The sequence below is a fragment of the Phoenix dactylifera genome, unplaced genomic scaffold (assembly GCF_009389715.1).
Source record: "Phoenix dactylifera cultivar Barhee BC4 unplaced genomic scaffold, palm_55x_up_171113_PBpolish2nd_filt_p 000366F, whole genome shotgun sequence".
Lineage (NCBI taxonomy): Eukaryota > Viridiplantae > Streptophyta > Magnoliopsida > Arecales > Arecaceae > Phoenix > Phoenix dactylifera.
The window spans coordinates 35281-62158 of NW_024067820.1; the positions used below are offsets into that span (position 1 = coordinate 35281).

Here is a 26878-nt window from a genome sequence, read left to right on the forward strand (position 1 = left end):
ATGTCTTCCGATCCATTCGCCTCCGGAGGGGGCCACCAATACGTGAAGATGCAGTCTGAGCCGACCCTCTCCTCCTCCCACTCCTTCCGGCAGTCGGAGCACCCAAGGATCTTCGATGAATTGCCCAAGGCCACCATCGTCTCCGTGTCGCGCCCCGACGCTAGCGACATCAGCCCCATGCTTCTCTCCTACACCATCGAAGTCCAGTACAAACAGGTTCTCCTTCTTTCCCCCTTTCTTTTCGTGTAGTATTGGGTTTTATGTGTTTTTCCGATGAAATTTGGTGGTTTCTTGAGTTTTGATGTGATGCTTGTGGCAAAAGATGGGAATTAGGGTTCGGTTTGATGCAGTTTGGTTGAATTTTTGTGATTTTTGACGAGAATTCTCATCAAAATTGCTTCTTTATTGCTTACTTTAATGAATTAGGGCTGGGCCGATGCCTTTTGTCAGTTTTTTTTTTTTAAAATCGAGATTGCTTCTTTATGGATTATGTTAGTGAATTTTGATTCTTTCTCCTCTATTAAACCTGAGGCGAGCAAGTTTGGCTCTTTCGGTTATTCATGCTTGGATTTCATGTTGGTAGAGTGAGAAGCTTGTTGATTTTGCAGCATGAAGATTTGGTGTTTTAGGTGTTGGGTTGTTATGTGAGGGAGGCACTTTTGCATCGAGAAATGCCAATTGTATGCGAACTTGTTGATGAGACCATCAGCATGGCAAGTCATCGCCAAGTGGGCCCCACATGACATTAGAATATTTCTTGCCCATTTAAATTTCAGTCTATGCATTCCACGTACCATTAACTGTTTTGATTTTGATTCTTGCCCCCTTCAGTTTTGCTATATGTGACATGAAAAATGATAATTTGTGCCCGGAGCACCATGAGTGTCATGTTTTCTTGTTTTCTTGATCACTTAACTTCATTTGCCCATGTTCTCAGATATAGTTGTGTTGCATTGCACTAATGAATCATTCTGGAAGGACTAAAATTATTGTGACCTTGATGTAATAAGCAGGGCAAAAAATGTAGACCTTAGAGGGAAACCTTTGGATGTGAAATTTGTATCCTAATGTCGATGCTCTTTTCCTGGTCAGTGTGCATTAGGTTTCAAAGCTGAAAGGTTAATATAAGCTTTTCCCATTCTGGCTGCTAGTTATGTAAGCTTAGGGTGATATATTCTGCACAGGTTTTGGGATGATATATCATGAAGAACAATATTTGCGGAGAAGTTACTGGAAGGAGTGTTGAGAAAACATGCAATTAGGGTTAAAATGATATCTTTTCTTCCTCCCTCCGCAAGGTATCAAAAATTGCAAATAGAGAATCTAAATTTTGAAACAATGCAACTTAGATAGCATATATCAGATTGGACATAAACAAGATAGATTTGTGTGCAATAGAATTTTTCGCCATAGTGATAGAGTCTGTGATCAGTAATTGCTATTCCAGCACAAGAGAATTTAACTCAGGGATTTTTCACATCTAAAATTGCCATTAAACAGCAATGCATAAGGCACTGAAATGCATTGGGATGAGAAGAAGGAAAAATATCTAAAATTTTGATTTTTTTTCAATAGAAAGTATATATATGAAATGCAATTGATGATGATTTGTAACTTAAATTCTCAGCCTATGAATTAGAAAAAAATATATTTTGCTTGGGGATTTCTGTTTCGCATGGTTGCCAAAAATAGAATGGACTTCTGACTTGATATGTCCTCTGCCTTCTTCCAGTTTGTTTTATTTCATAAGCACTAATTGTTTTCTTGGTTACCTTCTTTTTTCTTCATTGTTAAGTATCTGGCAGTTGAGTTGATTGTGTCTATGCATAATGCATTTAGTACTATACTTAATTTTTTCTAGTTGTTGGCTTGCCTTAACTTTGAACTGAACAAGAAATCATTTTTAAGGAAAAATAAATCACTTTTAAAAATGGGTTTATGCTAATACAACACTAGATGACCATGCTAAACCAGCTGCCTTAATGTCACAATTTTTACTGGTTCTCTTATTGTTAAAAGATGTTATGTAGGCTTCTCTGCTTTTCTCAACTTGCATAGTATACTGTTTGGTATATGTGTATAAACATAGTTCGATTAACTTGTGTAATACTTTTCATCAGTTCAAATGGTGCTTACTGAAGAAAGCCTCACAAGTGTTCTATCTACATTTTGCATTGAAGAAACGAGCATTTATTGAGGAATTCCATGAGAAACAAGAGCAGGTCTGTCTGCAACATCCTGTCGAAACTCTCCCTTTACTATTTTTTTTTTAATTATACCATTTCTTCCATTAGGGCATTATTCCTTGTATGATTTTTTCCTGTATTATTTAACTATGGCTGCTGAATGTGTTTTTTATGCTGTTTCTTCCATATGGAGCTATTGGCTCAGTCATTAATGTCTCCGATGATCGGAAAATCTGAAACCAATTCTCAAATATTCATTAAAGTTTTCTCTGTTTTATCTAGTTTAATAAGGATTAAACAAATACCTTTTCTTCTGCTTTTCGAGTAATTTGCAATTTTGGATCACTAAATTTTCCTTGAAACTCCTTAGAGGGCTGTTGAACTTTGTCTTTTTAATAGAATGTTTTTCCAATATTCTTTAATTTACTTCTCTTAATTCTTTTGGGCCTCCAAATATTTTCTTCCAATTTTTCTGGTACTTTTGCCAAATTGTAAATTGGTGTTCATGCCGCATCATCCCTAAATTCTAACTTTATCTATACCAGAAACATATTGCCTATGAATACAAATTTGAATTTTCTTTTTCACTTCCTATATTTCATAGAAGTTTTCTATTTACTCTCAAGAATTGGAGACATTTTTCCACTTCTTCTATCTGTTTATATTTCTGATATCACTTCCTGTGCCCTAAACCTATCTCAGTGGTTATTTGTAGTTGAAAATAGATTTGGGTATATGGAAAACACTGCAAAGACCTTTTAAATCTGTTTAATGTGCATCATATGTATGTAGTTTTAATGTTCTTTTTTCTGTAAAATTTTCATTGAAGGTTAAAGAATGGCTTCAAAGTCTTGGTATAGGGGAGCACACACAAGTTGTACAGGACGATGAGGAAGCTGATGATGAGCATGTTACTTTGCATCAGGAGGAAAGCTATGCATCTAGAAAAAGGTATTTCCTAATGTCCACACTGAAAAAAAAGTACTTTCACAATCAACAGAAGCACAGAAATGTAGCACAAGAATGTAGCCCTTTACTTTGTTAAACACTTTTAACAATGCATAGCATCCCATGATATGGCAGTAGGGTTCTTCCAATGACTGTACTGTTTCTATTCACTGCTTACATGGAAAATAAAAAATCTGATCTTACAAAGTGCATTTTAAAATGCCTTTCTAGTAACCTCTGCACTATTCTGTCACATTAAGGTGATCCCATTCACATTATAAAAGTTTTATATATTAATTAATATTATTATGAACCAAATGGAACACTAGAACTGCCCTACATTTTCTTCATTTGAGTTAAGATAAAAAGTTAAACTGATAAACTTTTCACTGACAGTCATTGAATCTCTCATAATTTTTAAGCACAATGGATGTTCTAGAGGATTTGGTTTATTGAAAGGGAATCTGTCAGTCCACTTTCTTAATGATATACAGCCATATCAGGAAAAATGAGAAGTCCAGAAGAATTTCATTCTGTGGAAGTTATGTCCTTTCCAGTTTCCGTCTTTTAAAGTTGATTTGTCATATGTAGGCTTTATGCCATCAATTTCATATCAACTAACATGTCAATCTGCACTCTTATTCTTGAACTTTGGTGAACGAACTGGCAAGTGCTGGCATATATTACAAACTTCATCCTGCACCTCTGATACTTATTTCAATATCCTTCTAGTGTCTCATTATCACTTTGAGATATCTCAAATATATGTTGGCAATTTTACTGAAGGATTGTCTATTTTTCTACTTCTATAAGAGGGAAGACAATCCACAATTAAAACAAAGTCATGGTCTGATATGAATCATCTATGAAAGAAGATTATTAAGTTGAATTGAGGTATACACAACTTACAGTTTACTATGATATTATTATATATTTAATGATATACTTAGACATCATATACTGTTTTTGTTGTTTAATACCTATACTAAGGACATTCATTCTTTGTACAGAGATGTGCCTTCTAGTGCTGCATTGCCCATCATTCGACCACAACTAGGAAGGCAGCACTCTATATCAGACAGGGCAAAGGTGGCTATGCAAGGGTATCTAAATCACTTTTTGGGGAACTTGGATATCGTGAATTCTCATGAGGTAAGCTTGGCCTCTGTTTGACAATTTGGTGGCAATGTGTCCTTTTTGAATAGTGAACACTGTATGAGCCTTTGTTGAGAGGTCAGATAAATGTAAAAAGTATGATTTATATTCTGTATACTGCTACAACTTTTATGCACATTTTTTGCATGTATGTTTATTGTGTAATTTATTACTGATTGATACTACCTGTTTCTTAGAATTCTTTCAAGTAATAAGTTTTTTCTGTATTTCACTTCCTTTTTTTGAATGTTGTAATTATCAATACAATGTAATATGTTGGACACATCTTCCATTCCTTGTTAGCAGCTAATCTATACTTATGATGCATAAGTGTTGTTCTTTTGTAGTTTGCTTTCTTTTTTTTCTTTTTTTAAAAAGCATTAAGCATTACTATAAAGCTAACCCAATATTGATTCATGGTCATGGTTATGGATTTATGAACTTTTGTAAATTTCAGGTCTGCAAGTTTTTGGAGGTGTCAAGGTTATCATTTTTACCGGAGTATGGACCTAAGCTAAAGGAAGATTATGTTACAGTGAAACATTTGCCAAAAATTCAGAAGGAAGATGGTGATAATAGATGTTGTGCATGCCATTGGTTTAATTGTTGTAATGGCAACTGGCAAAAGGTATCTCATTATATATCTTGCAGGTTGCAACCTCTCAGTTGAGCTAACTAGTTTGTTTATTGTTTAAAATTTTCAAGAGCATTACTGTGTTCTCCAATATAAGTTATTGAAAAGCCTACATTCTACATGGAGCATAGATCCATTCACATGATACAATCATGCAGTGCCTGACACAAAGGTGTACATAAATACGGAATACAACACCATAAAACTTCTGAAAACCATTATTTGTCCCATTTTCTTACGTGCTGAAACTTGCCTGGACCTATCTTTGCCTTATAACTTCATCCAAGGCCATCCCAGATAGAACCAGTCCTGGAGGCTCATAGAGGCAACTGGCTTATGCAGTCCGAGCATCTCTAGTGTGTTACACGATTTGATAGCACGGATTGGTCCTTTTGAATTTACTTTGTTTGGTAAATAGAGAATAGGCTGTATGGTTTACATTGCTAACAACAACCTTCCTTGGGATATATGTAGAGGAGAATTTTGGGTTGTAGTAAGCTGCAATTGCTGCCGGCCTTGATGAGCACCAGCTGGTGATCACATGGCTATGCCTGGAAATGTGCTTCTCATGGGTCCGATGCAGGGTGCGTGCAGTTGAGAAATATGCTGGCTGGGCTCATCTTGGCCAGCTGTGGTAGCAGCCTTCTATGATGCAGACTGCACATGTTAGCAGTCTGAACAAGAATGGCTCTGAAGTGAGGAATTGACACTTTTAAAATTTTTAGGAAGCAAAAGTGATTTTAAAGCTTCTATAAAAATTATTTCAAAACAATGAGATATTTGGACTTTAAAAGTGGGGAAAAAGGGATAAGTAATTCCTCTTTAAAACAGAAGTTTGTTGCCAGTTGGATATACTAACAAGGAGCAACTAAAGATGCTGGAGCCTAAGGTGATTTGATGCACCAGGAAGCCGGTACATGAGTGACATCAAAAATTTGTAGTTGGTGTGGCAACCCAAATCAAAGATCCTAGCAACCAAACTAAGGATCGCCATTTAATATAAAAAATGCATATACGTTACTTTATGACGTTATAGTTTGCCATAACATGTCCATCATGCACTTCTTGTTTTACATTTTTGACCTCATAATTTTCCTTTTCTCTAGCAGTAGTTTAGGTTTGTTGTTCTATCTCAACTGAAATATCCTCTAATAAGATGACTCCAATAATTCAGTGTGTACATCTATTATAGTTTCCCTTTTGAGGTGATCGTAGTTTTACTTTTCAGATTACCTTCAATGAAGGAATTATTCAAAAAGGGATCTAGTAAAATAATAATAAAAAACAAATGAATGCTGCATGGCGTTCTCTGATAAACAAGTTGAACAATTTCATTTTCCATAATATCTTGGCTCCAGAGCATGTGGAAGTTGTTTGCTGCTTGCTCATACATAATAAACCAGATACATGATCTTATGTAGAAGTTTTCTTGTTTTCTGGATCAAATTGGCAAATAGCTATGTATGATTTTATAGTACTTTGTCAAGGCCTGAGACATTACCACAGATAACCTGTAGTTTATGTTAGCATCAGACAAAAACCATTTCAACATAGGTTGCAATCAATCATAACTTTGAGATTTTGCAGGCATTTATTATTCACATATTCGTTATTACCTGACAAAAGAAAGCAAAATATTACAGGTTTTTCCAATGTGTGTTCCCATGTCTTGTATTATAGTCGTGGATGAAATCATTGCAATTTTTTCCTTGAATGCATGAATACATGGTCTGAATCAAGGTTCGCTGTCTTAGTAAGGTACGCTCTGTACCATCCGGTTCGGGCCGGTATGGCGAACCATAGTCTAAATACCTCCTTCACTAAAGTTAATGTTATTTATATACTTTGAGATGATGAATTCCGAATGCAATCATACATAGATGTGCGTATCATCCCCATTCATTCTATGGTGAAATAATTTTCAACTAGAACCCTACTGCTGTATATGTCATATAGTTTTCATCTCTTATAGTGTTTGTCTATATCAGTATCACATGTGAGCTGATGAGTTGATTGAATATTGTTTTATAGGTCTGGGCTGTATTGAAACCAGGGTTTCTGGCCTTATCAGAAGATCCTTTTGATACAAAACTATTAGACATTATTGTTTTTGATGTGCTGCCATCTTCTGATGGAAATGGTGAAGGCAGGGTTCTTCTAGCAAAAGAGACCAAGGAACGCAATCCTTTGCGTTTTGGATTTCAAGTAAGTTGCTTTAGATCAAGATTCGCAATTTTGGTACTAGACCGTGTACTAATATCATTTTGGTACAGTGCCGGTATGCTTTGTGCGGGGGTCTGTTTGGTGTATTTATACCTTGTATGCCCCTCCGTACTGCATACCGTTCGATACTGGTACAACATGCTATGCCCGATATGCACTGGTACGAAATGATACGGCATACCATGCTTTTGATTATTCTGTCATTATGATTTATATTTTCCCCTTTGGCAAAATCAGCTATCCATGTTCAATTTCATTACTCATCTTCTGTGATTCTTATTTTTCGTGAACTAATCTATTCAAACCCATGATATTAACATGTCAATTCCAAAGCATAAGAAGGCTGGACCTTCACCAAATAATGCTTCTTTGAACCATATTAGTCCTTATTAGTGACCTATGACTGAAATATACTTATCATCAAACCTAAATCTACATGAAACCTCCATCAATGCTGATGTCCTTATTTGATTTAATGATCTAGGCAATAAGAAAAAAATTAGCGCACCAGATCTTGCCATCGTGTTTATCTAATGACAATTGGAGCAGATCTGTCCTCTATATTCTCCAGAATCAAGAAAATTCCCTGTTCATATGATTTTTTTTTTTGTGCCGAATGCTACAATATCAACAATGAAGACACTATTTCTTCATGAATGACATTTGGTTAATAGTAACAAGCAAATCAAGTGCATAGACATTCCGAAGTCATGTTGATGGGTAAGATGCTCAGTAGCATGATTTTACTCCTTGCATAGTATAAGTTTTTCCTACAAAATTACTCCATTTGCAAGGTATTCACTAAATGGATTTCTGTCAAAGCAGTCTGTACAAAAGCTTGAATTTTTTGTGGGGTTATGCAGGATGCTTTCTTGCATTCTCTAACTTCAAGCTGAACCTTTATATGACAAGACTCTATAGTTAAATTGATGACAACAACTATATATTTCTAATTTTTTACTTCAACATTCTAGCATCGTATTCATAAATCTTTTTATATTTTCCTTGTAATATTTTTAATAGAAACATCTATATCTAAAGTCAATTGAGACGATTATGAAGAAGAGCGTAATTTGACAAGGTAAAAGTGATTTAGGTTGCTTATGATAATGATAGCTGCCAACGAGAGCACTAGAGACGAGCATCAGGCACAATGCAGAGATGCATAAGCTAGGATGGGTTCGCGCAATGTAGAAATGTTACTTCACGCAAAATCAAATTTCCCCAATTTTTAGGTTGCTAAGCATTTTGATTCGTATATGATGTATGGAGGCCCGCAAAATCTAGCCTCAGATCCAGAAACATATGATGTATGGACTCATCATTTGTTTCTATTGAATATCTCGAGTGAGAAGCAGTCAAGGTTAAAAGTTCATCCTTCAACTATTTTTTAATGTGAGCACTGATCAGGATGTTCTGATTAGTTTGTATAGGGTTGCTTCAAAGAAATGGATTAAATTTGGAAAAGTGATAGTTTAGTTTTGCAAAATTCGACCAGCATATGCTAGATATGGAAGAAAACTACGGGACTTGACTGTTTACCTCAAATTTATCAAATAAGTGCAAAAAATTTCGAAGGAAAGGGCATCTTTCAATGCAAACTAATTTTTTTGAGACTGCTTAATGCAACTTTGTCAACTCAACTTATTTGATAACCTAATATAAAAATTTGGCATTATATTTCAGATGAAATCAAATTTCACGCAAAATCAAATTTCACGCAAAATCAAATTTCCCCAATTTTTAGGTTGCTAAGCACTTTGTTTCGTATATGATGTATGGAGGCCCGCAAAATCTAGCCTCAGATCCAGAAACATATGATGTATGGACTCATCATTTGTTTCTATTGAAGATCTCGAGTGAGAAGCAGTCAAGGTTAAAAGTTTGGCCTTCAACTATTTTTTAATGTGAGCACTGATCAGGATGTTTTGATAATTTTGTATAGGGTTGCTTCAAAGAAATGGATTAAATTTGGAAAAGCGATAGTTTAGTTTTGCAAAATTCGACCAGCATATGCTAGATATGGAAGAAAACTACGGGACTTGACTGTTTACCTCAAATTTATCAAATAAGTGCACAAAATTTCGAAGGAAAGGGCATCTTTCAATGCAAACTAATTTTTTTGAGACTGCTTAATGCAACTTTGCCAACTCAACTTATTTGATAACCTAATATAAAAATTTGGCATTATATTTCAGATGAAATCCATTTGTTCTTCTGAAACTATTTTCTGGAAAAAGATAATTGTTACAATTTAGAAAGGTATACCTTTTTGTTTTGATAGGAGAAAAGACAAAATAATTCAATAGGATCTTACTGTCCTGTACATAGTTTCTTATCTATTTATTGTTTGCCTCAGGATTTCTAGTTGTCTACTTAAAAATCCATAGCTGATATCCTTGCTAAAATAACAATCTATTATTTAATCCTAATTAAACTATTAAATTGAGTGACATTGTTAGCTTGCATCAAGGCTCAAAGTTCTAATACTGGCCCCAGTACCAGTATTTTGTCGGTAAAGTGTGGTACCATTTATAATAGAACTGAGATGTCACATCATATGTTGGTACGGTACAATATTGCGAGGTGTGGATACCTTGCGGATATGGTGCAGTATGGTATGACCCGCACAGATCAGTATACACTAGTATTATATTTTGGAAATATATGCATTTGATTATTTTGAGTCACAGTTTACTTTGATTAACTTAGCACTTATTTTTCAATAAATTTGTGTAAGAAGCTACTACGTCATAGTTTTCTGATTCTATTTAAGTTTGAATGTTTCAAACTTGATTTATAACCAACATTCATCTCAATAGGTATCTTGTGGAAGCCGAACTATAAAGTTAAGAGTGAGAACTAATGCCAAGGTAAAGGATTGGGTTGCTGCAATAAATGATGCTGGATTACGGCCTCCAGAAGGTTGGTGCTATCCTCATCGGTTTGGTTCTTTTGCACCACCAAGGGGTTTGACTGAAGATGGTAGTCAGGTTCAATGGTTCATTGATGGGCAAGCTGCATTTGAAGCAATTGCTTCTGCAATCGAAGAAGCAAAATCAGAGGCATGTCTTCTCATATGTTTTCAAAATATCATTTTACAATTAGCAGTTTGTTAACTCGTTTCACAAAAGTCTAAGATGTTTGGTAAGTTCAATGCAGATATTCATTACTGACTGGTGGCTGTGCCCAGAATTGTATCTACGACGTCCTTTTAATGTTAATGGATCTTCTCGAGTTGATGCTTTGCTAGAGGCAAAAGCTAAGCAAGGTGTTCAGGTATTACCTACACAACTTAACTTTTTATCTGGATTATATCTCGTGCCAAAATTCCTAAGTTGTTGTAATTATGCAATATTTTGTTGGTTTTGGGGGATTTATTTATGAGGGATTTGCTGCCATTCCTATGGGGTTTTAGTAGTCAAGACTTTATGTAAAAAACCAAAGTTTGGTGTTTAAGGGTTGCCATGCTTTCCATTTTATTTATATTATGCAAGTAGTATCATTAAATTGACAATTTATGTAACAACTTTTTTTAGTTGAGTTCGAGCACTCAACTCAACTCAACTCAATTGACTTATAGATGATTTAGACATGTACAACATTGATCAAGGGATGCACTAGTACGAAAGATTGATTTGATATATGTAAAAGAAAAAGAGGAATAGAGGTAGGCCAAATATCACATGGGATAAAGTAGTAAGAAAGGACTTGATATCCCAACATCTTTTAAAAGTATGGCTTTAAACCAAGTAGAACAGAGAAAAAGGTTTCATGTAGTTGACCCCAACTAATTTAGGATTAAGGCCCCGTTTGGAATGCTTTTGGAGAGCTAGAAAGTGCTTTTTGTCCCTCCAAAAGCACTTTTGGGCTATTTGATGGTGTTTGGTAAAAAATTGAAAGTGCTTTCTAGTTTCCAAAAAAGTTGAAAAAAATCTACTTGGAAGAAGCTCTATTTTGGAGCTTTTCTCCAAAAACTCTACTTGGCTAATGTCGAGAAGTAGTTTTTAGTTTAATAAAATTTTCATAGCGACCAAAATACCCATTCTCAAGGATTGCTATCCGGTATCTAGACACATACTTGTTGCCAGGTGGCATCGTTCTGTACGATACTATGCTGCTCTGTGCCGGGCCCGTATTGACACAGCAAAGCTAGGGGAGGGCGGGGGAAAGGGAGAACAAGAGAGAGGGAAAGAGAGATGAGGGGAGGGAGAGAGAGGGAGGAAGGGAGGGAAAGAGAGGAGGATGGTCGGAGGAGGCTAGTGGAGGGCCACGGAAGACCGGGATGGTTTTGGGGGGCTTGCGATTTTGGGTCAAAGGTGTGACGAATAGCGTATCCGTGTTATCTAGAATGTGCATATGCCATTCTGGTATTGCATTTGGATTGCGGGATGGTTTTAGGCGCTAGATTCTTCTTTTGTGTTTTTATTTCTTTTTTTTTTTTCATTTCCTATCACTTATCCTGGTAGTTTCTTGTTGCTCCCTTTTTTTTCTTTTGGGTATTGCAGTCTTGTTAAGGGGTCATCTAGGGCCATATGAACCCCCGTGCCCTCCCTCTTGCACTTTTGTTTCCACCTGGATTTATTATCTTTAAATGTCCTGGGCTGGTTTCTTCTCACATAAATTCCATAACTACTCATAATTGGAATCTTCATTCAATAAGCTCTGTGCCTTTTTAAATATTTTTGAATATAAAATTTATACTATTTAGAAATTCAAACTTAATATTTACTGCTTGATATCAACAATATTTAGACACTATTGTGATTGATGTGTCCACTTCATTGATTATGACCTTGGTGTTCATTTTACAGTTCTTTTTCTTAGTTTTCATGTTTTAATTAGGGAACCTGTTCTCTTTCTGTTGGCCGTTTTAAATGTCATGCAGCCTCAGTTTGTAAATTCAGCAGCTATTTGTAATAGAACTGCATTCTAATTGCTTTTATTGGCATTGCTAATTGGGATGATTTGCAGATCTACATCCTTCTTTACAAAGAAGTTGCTCTTGCTTTAAAAATCAACAGTGTATATAGTAAACAGAGACTACTTAATATTCACGAGAATGTGAAAGTTCTACGCTATCCAGATCATTTCTCAAGTGGCGTCTATCTATGGTATGAAATTGTAGTCTAAGATGACATAGTATATGTTAATGTTAAAATTGTCTTATCTGTTTTGATAGATTTGATTTTGTAATTTTTTAATAATTTATATTTATATTTAGGTCCCATCATGAAAAAATTGTGATTGTTGATAATCGGATATGCTTCATTGGGGGACTTGATTTGTGCTTTGGTCGTTATGACAACTCCGAGCACAAAGTTGGTGATGTCCCTCCTCTAATTTGGCCTGGAAAGGACTACTATAATCCCAGGTATTCTAATGTGAACCTTTCAAATAAGCTCACAGGTGTAAGACATGCAGTTGACATTTGTCTAAAGACTCTAAACTCTAAAGAATTCTAAGAAAAATGTAGATTATAAATCAATTTTCTGTCCATCATCTCATAAAATCTTTTTACTAAATGTAAGGGAATCTGAACCGAATTCTTGGGAAGATACAATGAAAGATGAATTGGATCGTGGAAAATATCCTCGCATGCCTTGGCATGATGCCCATTGTGCACTTTGGGGCCCACCTTGTCATGATGTAGCAAGACACTTTGTTCAACGCTGGAATTATGCAAAGGTTGGTTTATCCTGTGATGGTTCTATTGTTTTGAAGTGTCATACTTCTTTGAGTCCTTTATCATTTTTTTTGAGTAATATGTTTTCTTTCCCAGAGAAATAAAGCTCCAAATGAGCAAGCAATTCCATTGCTGATGCCTCAACACCATATGGTCATTCCACATTACATGGGAAAAGGCAGAGAAATGGATGCACAAAATAAGCAAGAAGATATCAACCATAAAGACATGAGAAGGCAGGATTCCTTCTCCTCTCGTTCATCATGTCAAGACATCCCATTGCTTTTACCTCAAGAGCCTGATGGATCATCAATGTCTAACGGTAATATAAAGGTTAATGGGTTAGACATAAATCGCAGTCTCGCAGACAATTCAAATATAACCAGTCAGAGCCAGCCCTTTTCTTTTAGAAAGACCAAAGTTGAGCATTCAGTTCAGGACATGCAGATGAAAGGTTTTGTGGATGATCTTGATTCCCCGCCACTTCAGAGGGAAACACATTTTGATGTGATGGCCCAGCCACCTTTTCACAAGTTGGATAAGGAGTGGTGGGAAACACAGGAGCGAGGCAATCAAGTTGTCTCTGCTGATGAAGCTGGGCAAGTTGGTCCACGCACTGATTGTCGGTGTCAGGTTGGTATAACTCTAGTTCCTAATGATAGAGGTGATCCAGACTTAAACTTGATTCAAATTTAGAAGTGTTGGTATAACTAGTTCCCCCTGAAGGATTCAAATTTTACCATTTTACACATCAGATACACACACAGGCATGCACACACACATGCTATTTACTAACTTAGATTTTCATAATCACTTTTTGAGTGTAGGTTATTAGAAGTGTTGGCCAATGGTCTGCTGGAACAAGTCAAACTGAAGAAAGCATTCATAATGCCTACTTTTCTGTTATTGAAAAAGCGGAGCACTTTGTATATATTGAGGTGAGGACTTTTCATTTCTATATAGCTATTGGCTATTAATTCTTACTCTAAATTGCTCAACTATCCTTGATAAGAACTATATGCTTAAGCCCCCTTGTAAAATAATAAGTTTGAACTCCTAGTGTAAATCCTTAACAAGTTTGTTTTGAAGCTCCAAGCAGGATGATTTTCCAGATAAGGAATAAAAAGAAAGTTGTTTTGTTATTGTATTGTCTCGCAACCTAGGTATAATGGATACTTCAAGTAGCATGCAATGTCAATATTTGATACACATCAAATACAAATCTGGATTTGGCTTGGATGCATGCCAGTATCTATTTCTAAAGGAAAAGGGTTTTCTGCATATAACTCCTCCATTTATATGTTGATTGCATATAAAGACGCGTCTTTTACATATGCCTATATCAATATCTCCCTTTTGTTGGAAATTCCGTCCCATAGCTCTCCTTAATTGACCCATTGGAGCTTCTAGCTAGCGAGCTACTCATGATCCTCCATGCTACCAACATTGGGTTTGAGCTCCTCACTGCCACTGTTGCTATGAGTAAGGTCATGATTATAACTCAAACTCGGTAACGATGACATTAAGGAGCATGGGTAGTTCATTAGGTAAAAGCTTCAAAAGTCAAACTAAGGAGAGCATGAGAGAAAACATAGTAAATATTCCATTCTTGCTGACGGAAAGATAATTTGGGTCCTCTTATGAAATTTCTAGGATAAACATGATATTAATCTGCATATATGTCAATAAAAAACTTTATACGCAATTAATCTATGAAGGATGGGGTATAAGCAAAAAAATCAATAAAAAATGCCCCTAGATACTCGATGGATTTGCTCAAGATGCTTCCCAATACCTCAAGGGAAGGGGGAGGAATTTTTTTTTTTTAAAAAAAAAATTGATGAATGTTGCCCTATTAAAAATGGATGATTACATTTGACAGTTTGTGCTGTGGTATTAATGTTTGAAGTTACTGGATGTTGACGTTATTTTGTGGAGTATGGAATATGCCACTGTGGTAAGCCGTTGTTTTCGATGTTACTATTATGTATACACACATCACATGCACATGCATATATACACATACATGTACAAACACACACATATTGTGATATATTCTAGTCATATCATATTCGACTTTTAGCTAAACTAGCCTAGTATATGATTTGCAATAAGGTGAATGATGATGTCTTTTATGGTTTGTCTGTACCTATGGTCCTACACCAACAAAATAATCCATTACTATGAATGCTGTCGTACATGTGCCTGAACATCATATCTCATCTGAATCATTGGTCAAAGCCTGGCAAAAAATGTAAAGGTACAACAAGTAACTAAACTACATGAATAAGGTGAATGATGAGTCATTGTTGGTTTTTTTGGTACCTACACTGACAAAACAATCCACTATTATGAGTGTTGTCCTACATGTGCCTGAATATCATATCTCATCTGAATCCTTGTTCAAAGTCTGGCCAAAAATGAAACACACAACAACTAACTAAACTACATGAAACAAGATTTCCACTATAGAGTACTTGATGAAGGAAAAACATGCTGGAAAGTATGATGAAGGCCTAAAGCTGGCTCTGTGCATCCCTCCTCCCAAAAAATTCATTGAGAAACACATTCTTCATGTAGGTGGCAAAACTTGACCTGAATCTTCCCATCCACCTTCAAGAAGCTTGGGTTAGGTAGGCCTTTTCATGACCAGAAATTCTGGGTTAACTCTTACTTTGGGCATTTTATCCCAATAAACTGATTAGTTCGGTCCGTTCAGAGGAAAAATAAGGGCCAAGGCCTAACGTCCAAGCACCTAAAGTCAATTCCGAACCACTTAATTCTGTTAGTTATATTATGAGGATGAGAATTCTATTATAGGAGGATAATTTATTGTTTGTTATTTAGCTATTATCTAATTGTTAGTAGCTTCATGCTTTTATAAAGAACAATTATGATGTTGTTAACATAATATCTATTTTAGTAGATTACTTTTTTTTAAAATTTCTATCCAGGCTGACAAAAATCTGTCCTTATTTGCATTCACCCCAGTCAAATCTAGATCAGATTTGGGTTGAGCATTTTTTGACCCTACCTGAATTTGACCTAACTCGAACTGCCAGAATTGCCACCCTCAAATTGTTGAACTTGCTCATTTTGGCCACATGAGCAAATATTTCCTTGTAATTAGGGGTGGTTGATATATGAGGTCAACTTTACTCGACCCACTAGCAGGTCAGGAGTGCCCGACTCGAATCCGATCCGCAGCTAACTTCCAAACTGCAACCAACCCGCTAACCCATTTAAGGCCCAGGCCATTTAGTTTTTGGCTTTCTACTAAATGGATAGAGTGTGTTTTTATGTTTTTTGGACCATTTATGCTATAACTCTATCTCTCCTTTTAATTCTAAGCCATGGGATCAATAGTCTAATCTTTACATTACATAATTTACTAGATATATAAATAGAATAACTATAAATATTATAATATATATTATAAGCCCCCTCTATGACTGGATGGGTTGAGGGGGCCTGGCTTGAACCCAACCCAACTTGCTGGCAAGTCAAGATTGGCTGACCCATATCCGACCTATGGATCCGGTGGGTCGATTTAGGTAAGCTTGGATCTAGGTCAGGTTAGAAATTGCCACCCCTAGTCATAATCTAATAATACATTCTTATATAAGCCACAAGCCCCTAAATCTTCATGTATATGCTTTAGAAATTTTGGGTGAGCATTTGGTAGTTGTGATACCTTCTATAGGCTATTGTGCGTTCGATGCAAGGGCACACAAGGAACATGCTACAAGATAGAGGGTAGTCAATTGCTCTTAATAGTTGATCATAAGGGGAAGAAACTTGTGACATCATGATGACCTTGACAAGCAGAAAAGCAAACTTGGGTAAGTCTTTACTCGCAAGCTTTTGGTCATACATGCCTTATCAATCGTCTGTTACGTCCATTGCAAATGGAAGAGAAACAGGCTCTCTTCGCTAGGTAAAATAATACATTGGGAAATGTTCAATAATCAGGTAGCCACTAGCATATAGCTTTGCACAGTAATCATCACCATTAGTAGGTGAGAGATTTGTGCCATTAATATGAATTTAGATGGCATAACCTGTCACATGCAACTAGTCTTACAAGGCTTACATGAATTCCGGCTAAAAGGTTAGAGCTGATTGCCATAATTACACAAGGTAGTGGCAAGGAACAGAATCCAAAAACCAAAATCTCTCAAGAAAAATAGGTTATATGAAGAAACTTGTGACATCATGATGACCTTGACAAGCAGAAAAGCAAACTTGGGTAAGTCTTTACTCGCAAGCTTTTGGTCATACATGCCTTATCAATCGCCTGTTACGTCCGTTGCAAATGGAAGACAAACAGGCTTTCTTCACTAGGTATGATAATACATTGAGAAATGTTCAATAATCAGGTAGCCACTAGCATATAGCTTTGCATAGTAATCATCACCATTAGTAGGTGAGAGACTTGTGCCATTAATATGAATTTAGATGGCATAACCTGTTACATGCAACTAGTCTTACAAGGCTTACATGAATTCCAGCTAAAAGGTTAGAGCTGATTGGCATAATTACACAAGGTAGTGGCAAGGAACAGAATCCTAAAACCAAAATCTCTCGAGAAAAATAGGTTATATGAAGAAAAATAGAATAAACATCAAATGGAAAGCAAATAAATAAAAAAAAACAACAAATAGTGATGTTGCTGTTCAATGGAGGCAATGAAAAAGAGAGTGGGAGATCAGGGGCTTATAAATAAGAATAAGAGATAACAGTTGCATTAAATAGTTGGATAGCATCTGATGTTGGGTGACTAGCTGCTGGTTGTGAACAGTCCAGTCAGAGTGTGTGCAGGCTAATTATAGAAGGGAGATGTAATCTCCCAAAGGGGAGAAAGAAATGAAAAATAAAGGCATAGGGAACTAAGGAAGGTAATACCAACCAAATCATGTTTGGCTTCATCTAAGTGAAGGCTGGAGGGAAGAAAGAACCGGGAAAACAAAATTCGGGCAAAGTCTTGAATCAATGCCCGCAATTTCTCAAAGGACATTGAGCAAGCTACCTATGCAATTAAAGAGTTGTGTTTGAGAAGAAAAAAAAAAGAAAAAGAAAAAACTCTGCTATGATAATGCAGTGAAACATAGAATGATAGAAATACTAAGGAATATGTTCTTTTCTGTGCAAATTCAATTTGCATTGTCCTTTTATGATATAAGGCCACATTCAATTAGTAAATGAAGGTAATGACTAAATCTAATATCAACATAAAACTGATGACAATGTTGATCATTCATGCCACATGCAATTGGATATCCTAGCAACCTATCTGCAGACCTGACTACTAAATACTTTGGGGCTCAAAAAATATCTGATTTTATGGGCTTTGCATTATTTATCTTGAAGCTGGACACTGATGATTTGTAACATAATTATATTTATGTTGCCCAGAAATATTTGATATGAGGCATAGTTACCAAAGACGTATTTCTCTAACAATGGTGCTGCATTTGGTCCAGCTTATGGGATGTAAATGCAATGTTTGGTTTGCACAACTAATTAAATCACGATTGCTTTGGGATCACCTTTCCCTTAAATAGAGGAATTGAAATTGCACTCTGAAAATGGGAGGAATCATCATTCTCATTAGTGTAACAATGTGTATGAACCAAGCAGTATCTATGGCATAAATTACCTGGTTGACTTTTGAATTTAAAGATATTCTGTTAAGTCCATAATTGAAAGGCCTCCAATTAAATTATAAAGGTCGTTTGAAATCTGGTTTTATTCCTTAATAAAGGGTATATTTAGAAACTTAATGTAAAATTTATTCCATTTCAAACTATAACTTGCTAAATTAAATATTAGAAGGAAAATGTCATTCCTTTTTCATGCATCCCTTCAATTTGTACCGACATAATGGAACAGGAATGGAGATTCCAATTCCCTATCTTCCATTTCCATGTCATTTGATTTCCATTTTGATTCTTTTTTATTCCTATGAAGTATGAACCAAACATAGCATAACAGTTTGGATTCATATACACAAAATGGGGAAAGTTGCAGGGAATGAGAATGGAAATAGTTTCCATCTTTTTAAGCATGTCCCGTTTATTGTTTCTTGCATTAGGATCTTTTAAACTACTGTTTTCGACTTCCCACTGATGTTCTGTTTCTTGCATTCATGTCTCGTTCCATTACCTACTCTTTGGGATTAGTTCCTTGCAGACTAATCCCCACAACATGATCACATTCCTCAAAATGTTAGATATCATAGAAATATTTCTTATTTTAGAAGCATTTGTTTGATCATTAAAATGAATTTGTTTAGAATAGTTTCTCAAATAATCTTGACACATGTGAACAATCCGGTAATGTTATGCAGATTTTGTTGTGTTATTATTCTCTCTCTCTCTCTCTCTCTCTCTCTCTCTCTCTCTATATATATATATATATATATATATATATATGTATATGTATATATATATATATATATGTATATGTATATATATATATATATGTATATGTATTTGTATATATATATATAGATATGTATATGTATATGTATATATATATATAGATATGTATATGTATATATATATGTATATGTATATGTATATGTATATATATATATGTATATATATATATATGTATATCTGTATCCCCCCGCCCTAGCGCACGCAAAACAATTTCATTTCTTTATTTGTATTTAAGTTTGACTATTTGTTATTTCCATTGTCACTTTTGCTAGAATCAATTTTTTATATCAAGTCTTTCGGGAGATGATACAATAAGGAACCGTGTTTTAGAAGCATTGTACAGGCGAATTATGCGGGCAGAGAAAGAAAAGAGGTGTTTTCGAGTTATTATAATCATACCATTATTACCTGGATTCCAGGTACTATGACTTGAACAACTCATCTTTGACTTGTTTCTTTTCTTTTTTGTTAGTTGTTTTCTGAACATTTTTGTGACAGGGCGGCATTGATGATGCTGGTGCTGCATCTGTAAGGGCAATAATGCATTGGCAATACCGAACTATTTGCAGAGGGCCAAATTCAATACTGCAAAATCTTTATGATATAATGGGTCCTAAGGCGCATGATTATATATCTTTCTATGGTCTTCGAGCTTACGGTCGACTTTACGATGAAGGCCCTCTAGTTACCAATCAGGTGAGTCTCCTTGCACTTATAATATATTTTATTTATTCAAGTCTTAATATCTCAAGTTAGAGATAAAAGATAAATTGACCTCTCTTGTAGACTCAAAAAACATGTCCCATCTGATCCGTGTATTTTATCAAAGCCTCATGTAACACATATTTTCCTAAGTCACCAAATCGATGTGAACTGCCAATTCAGGGCATAGCAACCTAAATCTATGTAGAATTGGGTCAGTTTCGCCTCTCATTTTGGGAATTGGTAAGAACCGACTCGAACCGCTATGAACCGAACAGAACGTCTTGTTTCTACTCGGTTTGGAGCGATTCGGGTCAATTCAAGCCATCCCTAAACAAAAAGAGAGAAGGTCACAACATGCCATTCTCCTTTCTTTTCTTCAAAAATTATGAAGAAATGGGTGCATTTTGTGAGAAAAACTCGTATATTCTACCACAAGATTAGGTTCTATCATAAAAATTTAAATTCCTTTCCCTAATTTAAAAGCATTGGAAGGGAGATGGTTTTGATCAAGAGAATAGAAACTTGTGTGTAGTTAAACTATTTTATGTAGTTAAACTCTCTCCAAGACTAGTAACCTATTTTTTGTAGTTAAAGATACGGCCATAATGAATCACAAAATCAGAGATATAATGGCTTGTTTTGATTCGAGTTATATCATGCTACTAGGTTTTTGGTAATGGATTTTGTTTTCCTCTCAGGTATATGTTCACAGCAAATTGATGATTGTTGATGATCGTATAACATTGATTGGTTCAGCTAATATAAATGATAGAAGTTTGCTAGGATCGAGGGACTCTGAGGTATGGTTCTATTATTTTAATCCAAGTCAAAATGCATTCCCTTATACAAACATGTTTATATGAATGGATGGATGGATGTTTGCACGCATGCATGCTCGAAGACAAAGTCATATATGTCTGACTTTTGTATCTATGCACTGTACTGGTAGACCTCTTGTGTTTTCATTTGTGGGTCAATTATATTGTTTTTGGTTTAATCAATAGGCAACACCACAGATTGTATGTATGTTAGTCTTTCATATTTCTGTTGTATAAAAGAAAAAGTGTGTTTATGTTTGATATCGAGCATATCATTTGCCACAAATGATATTTATTCTAAGACATTTTACATGAGGAGTTGCTAGAAGTTCATTTCTTTAGTAATTTTCAGTTACACTTTTCTATACAGTCTACTATAAATGGTTTAGTTTATTATGTTTCTGCAATGCTATCAACTTTCTTGTTGCTTCTTTTGCATCACTTAAATTTGTGTGTCCCATGTTTTGTTTGCTCAGATTGGTGTTCTTATTGAAGATAAAGAATTTGTTGATTCTTATATGAATGGAAAGCCGTGGAAAGCTGGAAAATTTTCTCTTAGCTTCCGCCTATCTTTATGGTCAGAACACCTTGGTCTTCATGCTGAAGAGGTTTGTTTCCCAATTGAAATACTTCTACTTGCTCCAACCCCCTTCCCTCTCCTCTTTATATATACATATACATACATACATACATACATACATATATATATATATATAGAGAGAGAGAGAGAGGGAAGAGAGAGAGAGAATACATATAATAAATGGCCTTGTCCAAACTTGAATTATTTTGGTTATTATGAACCAATTTCTCACATAATTTTCAGGTTATATGGTGATGTTTCCGTGTCTTTATTGAGCCTATTATATATCTGTTTGTTGATTAAGGATTCTCCTTTATACAGGAAAAGAAAATCAGATTTGCTACTTGGAAACTTGGAACTTTGACCTAAAAGTGTAGAGAACTAGTTTATATAAGTGATAGATTAATAGATATTAAATTAGTTTTAAATGAGGAGATCATGAATGTATTTAGTGCTTATGCACCACAAGCAGCTTAAGAGAGAGGACTAGCAAATAATTTGGGGAGGAAATAGATTGATTAATGCAAAGTATTCCTATAGAGAAATGATACTTAAAGGTGGTGACTTACATGGGCATATAGGCTAGAGAAGTATGGGATACTAAGAACATGGTGGATTTGGGATTTGAGATTCGATGGGCAAATTGATTCTTGAGTTTGCGATAGCTTATGACATAGCAGTTGCAAACACATATTTAAGAAGAGAGCTAAGTATTTAGTAACCTTTAAGAGTGAAATGAATTTGTCGCAAATAGATAACTTAATCACTAAGAGAAGATCAATGTAAGGATTATATGGTGATTCTTGGAGGGAGTTTAACTACATAAAATAGGTTACTAGTCTTATATTAAAGGAGGGAAACTGGAATTTAAGGACTAAACCAAATAAAATGTGAGATCAGATGACCAACTGTATTAAGAGGGTATTCTAAAGATGTTCTAGGAGAGTCAAAGGGGAGAAGATATCCACAAAGAAACTTGGTGATGGAATAAATAGGTACAAGATGTAATTAAAATAAAATAGATTTGTTTTAAACAAGGCAAAAATAGCTATCATGGATTTCATAAGCTAAGTAGTCTAAGAAAGATGCAAAAAGGCTTGTAAGTCTAAATATGTAGCATATGATTATTTATATGATAGTTTGGGTTGCAAGAATGAAATTTGTAAAATACGTAAAGCTAGAAAGAGGAAATCTAAAAATGTTAATAAAATTAGATGCGCTAAGTTTGGGATTCATGTAACCGACCCCAAATTAAGGCTTAGTTGAGTTGAGTCTATGCATTAAAAGCGAGGATAATAGGATATTAGTGAAATGTAAAAGAAGACGAAAATAGTTTTCTGAAAAATTGTTAAATGATGGTTCTACTAAAGAAATCTTCATTAAAGTACTTAGTGAGGAGTCAAAGATCTATTTGTACAATGTAAAGGCCATATGGAGATGGTTTTGAAAAGAATGCAAGAAGGCAAGCATTTGGCCAAATGAATACCTAGTGAGGTTTGGATTATCATGGGAGATATTGGGCTAAATTAGCTCACTAACTTATCTAATAAAATTTTTAAAAGCCAAGAAAATATTAGATGATTGGACAACAAGTATTTTGATACCTGCTTATAAGAATAAATGTCATACGCAAAATTGTTCCTTATCAAAGAGCTAAACTTATGAGACAGTATGAAGAGATAGAAAATAGTAATTGAACAAAGTTAAAGAAAAAAAATACCTGTTTCAGAAAACCAGTTTGGATTTATGCATGAAAAATCAACAATGGAGGCTATCCTTTTACTTAAACAACTGATAGAAAAAATATAGAGAAAAAGGAAAAGTCTATATACAATCTTTATTCACTTAGAAAAAACTTATTATAGGCAGCAAAGAAAGGTAATTTGCTGGGTTTTAAGAAGGAAGTGCTTACATAAATGGTATGCTAGGATAGTTGAGGGCAGGCATGCAGGGGCATTGACAAGTATTAGGAGTTGCTAGTATAATAAGTGTATTTCTAGTTACTGTGGACTTGCATCAAGCACCAACACTAAGTCCATATTTTTTGCACTAATATGGGTAAACTTACTATTAATATTCAAGACGTGCTATGAGATATGTTATTGGCAAATGATGTTGTATTGATTGATGAAAATAGAATTAGTTTAGTACTAAATTGGGCTTATGAAGGAAAATTTTAGAGGATATAGGCTTAAAAATTAGTTGAACAAGGAATATATGGAATGTTACCTGAGCGAATGCAGATGAAGATGAGATACTAATTAAGGTTGATGGCTATAAAATACCACAAAATAACCAATTTTGTTATTTAGGATCTATTGTACAAAATAGTAGGGAGATAGATGAAGATGTGTAATAGAATTAGATATGGTTAGTTAAGTCGATAGGTGCATCTTGAATATTACATGATAGATGCATATGTTGGAGATTTAAAGAAAAATATTATAAAACAATAAGGCTTGCCATGTTGTATGGCTTAGAGTGCTAAGCAATAAGGAAAGTACATAAAAAACAAGTTGAGTGTAGCAGAAATGAAAATGTTAAAGATGCATTTGTGGTAAAACTAGAAAAGATAAAGTAAGAAATGAATATATTAAAGAAGTTATTGGAGTCGCACAAGTTAAGGACAAAGTGTTGGAAAATTGATTGAGATGATATGGACATGTATAACAAAAATTTGAGAAGGTTCCAGTATGAGGAGGTATTTGCATTGGTGTTGAAGGTTATAAGAAAAAGGAGAAGACCTAAATAATATGGATGGAGGTTGTAAGGAAAGATTATTGGAGAGTGGGATGGTCTCGGGCAAGGGAATTTAGGTAGCCTTGATGCACATGAGCCTATCCTCATATCAACTTAAGCTTTTTGGATTTGATTCCTGTCGAGGATATGGAGAAACTTGGAGTAACATCAGCAGGTGGCTCTAAATAGGAATATTTGGTGAATATGGATTCATGAAGCCGATGTCAAATAGTTGGGAAAAGGCTAGATGGATAGGATTATGATCAAGGATTCTCCGATATCCTATTTTGAGCTCTTATTTGTTTTTGCCATGTGAAGTGATAGGTGTAAATTATGAACATTCCTGCTGAAGCTAGTTCAATTCTTAATTTTCACTATAGCATTATGATTTCCATTTTTTGTGTATTGATGCTTTTCTTCTTTGAGATTTTTGGTACAAAGATCTCTACATATTTCAGTTTTAGAATAGATTGTTTTTTTGTTGCTTATCAGGTTTTTGCTACACTTTTGCCATCACTAAAAATTGATTCATTTTACATGACCAGATGCAGCATTAGAAGTCTTATATATGTTCTTTTTCCCTCATACTTGTCTTCCATGTGTTAATGCTACAAATACTCTCTATTTTTCTTTTGCATTATCTCCAGTATCAGATTTCTTTTCTGTAGCTTTTTCTTGTTAGAGTTCCTCCCTTGCCTATGTTTGTCACCTTGTCTTATAATGTTCAATTCTGTGAGAACAAGGCAGGCAAAGTGATGTCATTCTTTTGTTAATAGTAGAATGGCTTTTTTCAGTAGCTGTTGTGATGCATGTATTTCAAGACGAATTCAACTGCACCTTTTATGGAAATGCAAAGTATGACACAGGATTTTGTGCATTAAGCTCATTCAAAATTTCTCTTACTCAATAAACTTCCTTTAAGTTCTTGCAGATCAGTTTGATTCGTGATCCCGTGGATGATGCAACATACAGAGATATCTGGATGGCCACTGCAAAGGTGAAGGAAAAAAAGCATTGAAAAATTATTCTTTTAGTAACCAAAAATACATGGTAGTTATTTTTTGACTTCTTCCTTGAAAACCTTAATTATCTTGGTTTTATCATTGGGGAGTTCTCTTATTGGAGATTTGGTTAGATTATCTCTTGTCATGTCAGCTGATGGAAAGAAACCTGTTCGGGACCCATCTACAGAGCCCTTGTTCATATAATCATATCATATTATTTTCCCGTGAAACTTGGTCTCCAACTTAATTTTATCATGATAGAGGACCGTTCAGCATATTAATTAGCTCTTGATGCACTTGATCACAGTTCTGGAATGGGACAAACTTTTCAAACAGCTATATAGTCTGTCAAAGCTTGATGTTGCATGTATATATTGTTTTGTTGCTTCATGTTTGTCCCATGTGCTTGCTTCATTTTAATGTTAATTATATCCAGCCGAGTATTGTTTGCAAAAACTTCCTTGATGGTATCCTGTTTTCATTTGATGGGAAGGGTTGTGGATTTGAAAGGCTAAAAGATCCGCTACATTTGGGCTGTGACCCGCCAGCTCCCGGCTGGCTTATATGGGCTACAGCCCACTCTCTGACTCCCCCAAGGAAAAAAGGGAGCATAGAAGGAACAAATTGTTGCCAAACTCAAATGTTGGCATAGACACAATAAAGGATATACAAAGCAAGCAGTGACAATAATGAACGACTACAATCCTCAAGTATCATATATAAGTGTAGCAGTTGCTACACAAGTAGACGAGCTTCCTTCTCTACTCCCATGGACCTTTAGATGTCTAGGGTATGTTTAGATTTATCATACAAATTACCTAGGATGTTTAGGATTAAAGGTTTCTATTCTAACAATTAAAGCACTTGATGTCCAACAAGTTATGTTGTAATAGTATATATTCCATTATGTTATTTGTGATTATGAATTCATATGCCATCATTGCCAAGTTTGTTGCTTGGTTCTTTATACTATCCATTATAAGGTAATTGTGTTTCTTTGGCAGACCAATACTATGATCTACCAGGATGTCTTTTCATGTGTTCCCAATGACCTCATCCATTCCAGGTATATATGATCACAGTTAACACTGTTTTGTCTGGTTTATTGCCCATTAGTTTCATACATGTTTCTTAAACAATTTCAAATATTTGCAGAGCTGCATTCCGACAAAGCACTGCCTACTGGAAGGAGAAACTTGGGCATACTACTACTGATTTAGGGATTGCTCCTGAGAAGCTGGAGTCCTATCAGAATGGTGATATCAAAGATACAGATCCTATGGAGAGATTACAGTCAGTGAGGGGCCACCTTGTTTCTTTTCCCCTGGATTTCATGTGCAATGAGGATTTGAGACCAGTTTTCAATGAAAGCGAGTTCTATGCATCTCCTCAAGTTTTTCATTAGGCCTCATCTGATTCATTGAATTTATTCCCCTGTAAAATCCAAGGTTTTATTCTTCTATAATTTCGGTGGCTTTGTGCCTCGTACCGTTGTACGTGTATTTGAGATTGAAGAAAATATAAAAGAAAGGACAATATCACGGCCCTGCAAAAACAAGTTGTAGCTCAAAATGAAATGTATGTGCTGAGATGGCTTCATGATTCATTGATTCGTTATAGAATAAAGCATACTTTTTTTTTGCTAAGGAGAATAAAGCAGACTTCATCCTGCCCTCTTTGTGCATTCTTTTATGTATATGAGCTCTGTGGACTCCTTGTAAATCTGTTCTGCCAAATGAAGTGACATCTCTATGAAA

At 35.1% G+C, this 26878-nt stretch overlaps 1 protein-coding gene across 1 annotated transcript; it reads left to right on the plus strand.

The window, feature by feature from the left end:
• LOC120105772 (phospholipase D zeta 1-like) lies at positions 1-26878 on the plus strand. Its single transcript, XM_039118505.1, has 20 exons — positions 1-216; positions 2121-2222; positions 3016-3137; positions 4145-4286; positions 4747-4917; positions 6955-7128; positions 9969-10211; positions 10309-10425; positions 12121-12260; positions 12371-12520; positions 12678-12834; positions 12929-13465; positions 13660-13770; positions 19548-19694; positions 19774-19971; positions 20679-20780; positions 21275-21406; positions 25049-25114; positions 26126-26187; positions 26277-26878. The coding sequence occupies exons 1-20, from the start codon at positions 1-3 to the stop codon at positions 26524-26526; spliced, it is 3339 nt and encodes a 1112-aa protein (XP_038974433.1). The 3' UTR covers positions 26527-26878.

Coding starts and splice junctions, on each gene's coding strand:
- LOC120105772 (XM_039118505.1), top strand. CDS start 1: ATGTCTTCCGATCCATTCGCCTCCGGAGGGGGCCACCAATACGTGAAG. Junction 217..2,120: donor TCGAAGTCCAGTACAAACAG/GTTCTCCTTCTT, acceptor ACTTTTCATCAG/TTCAAATGGTGCTTACTGAA. Junction 12,835..12,928: donor AACGCTGGAATTATGCAAAG/GTTGGTTTATCC, acceptor TTTCTTTCCCAG/AGAAATAAAGCTCCAAATGA.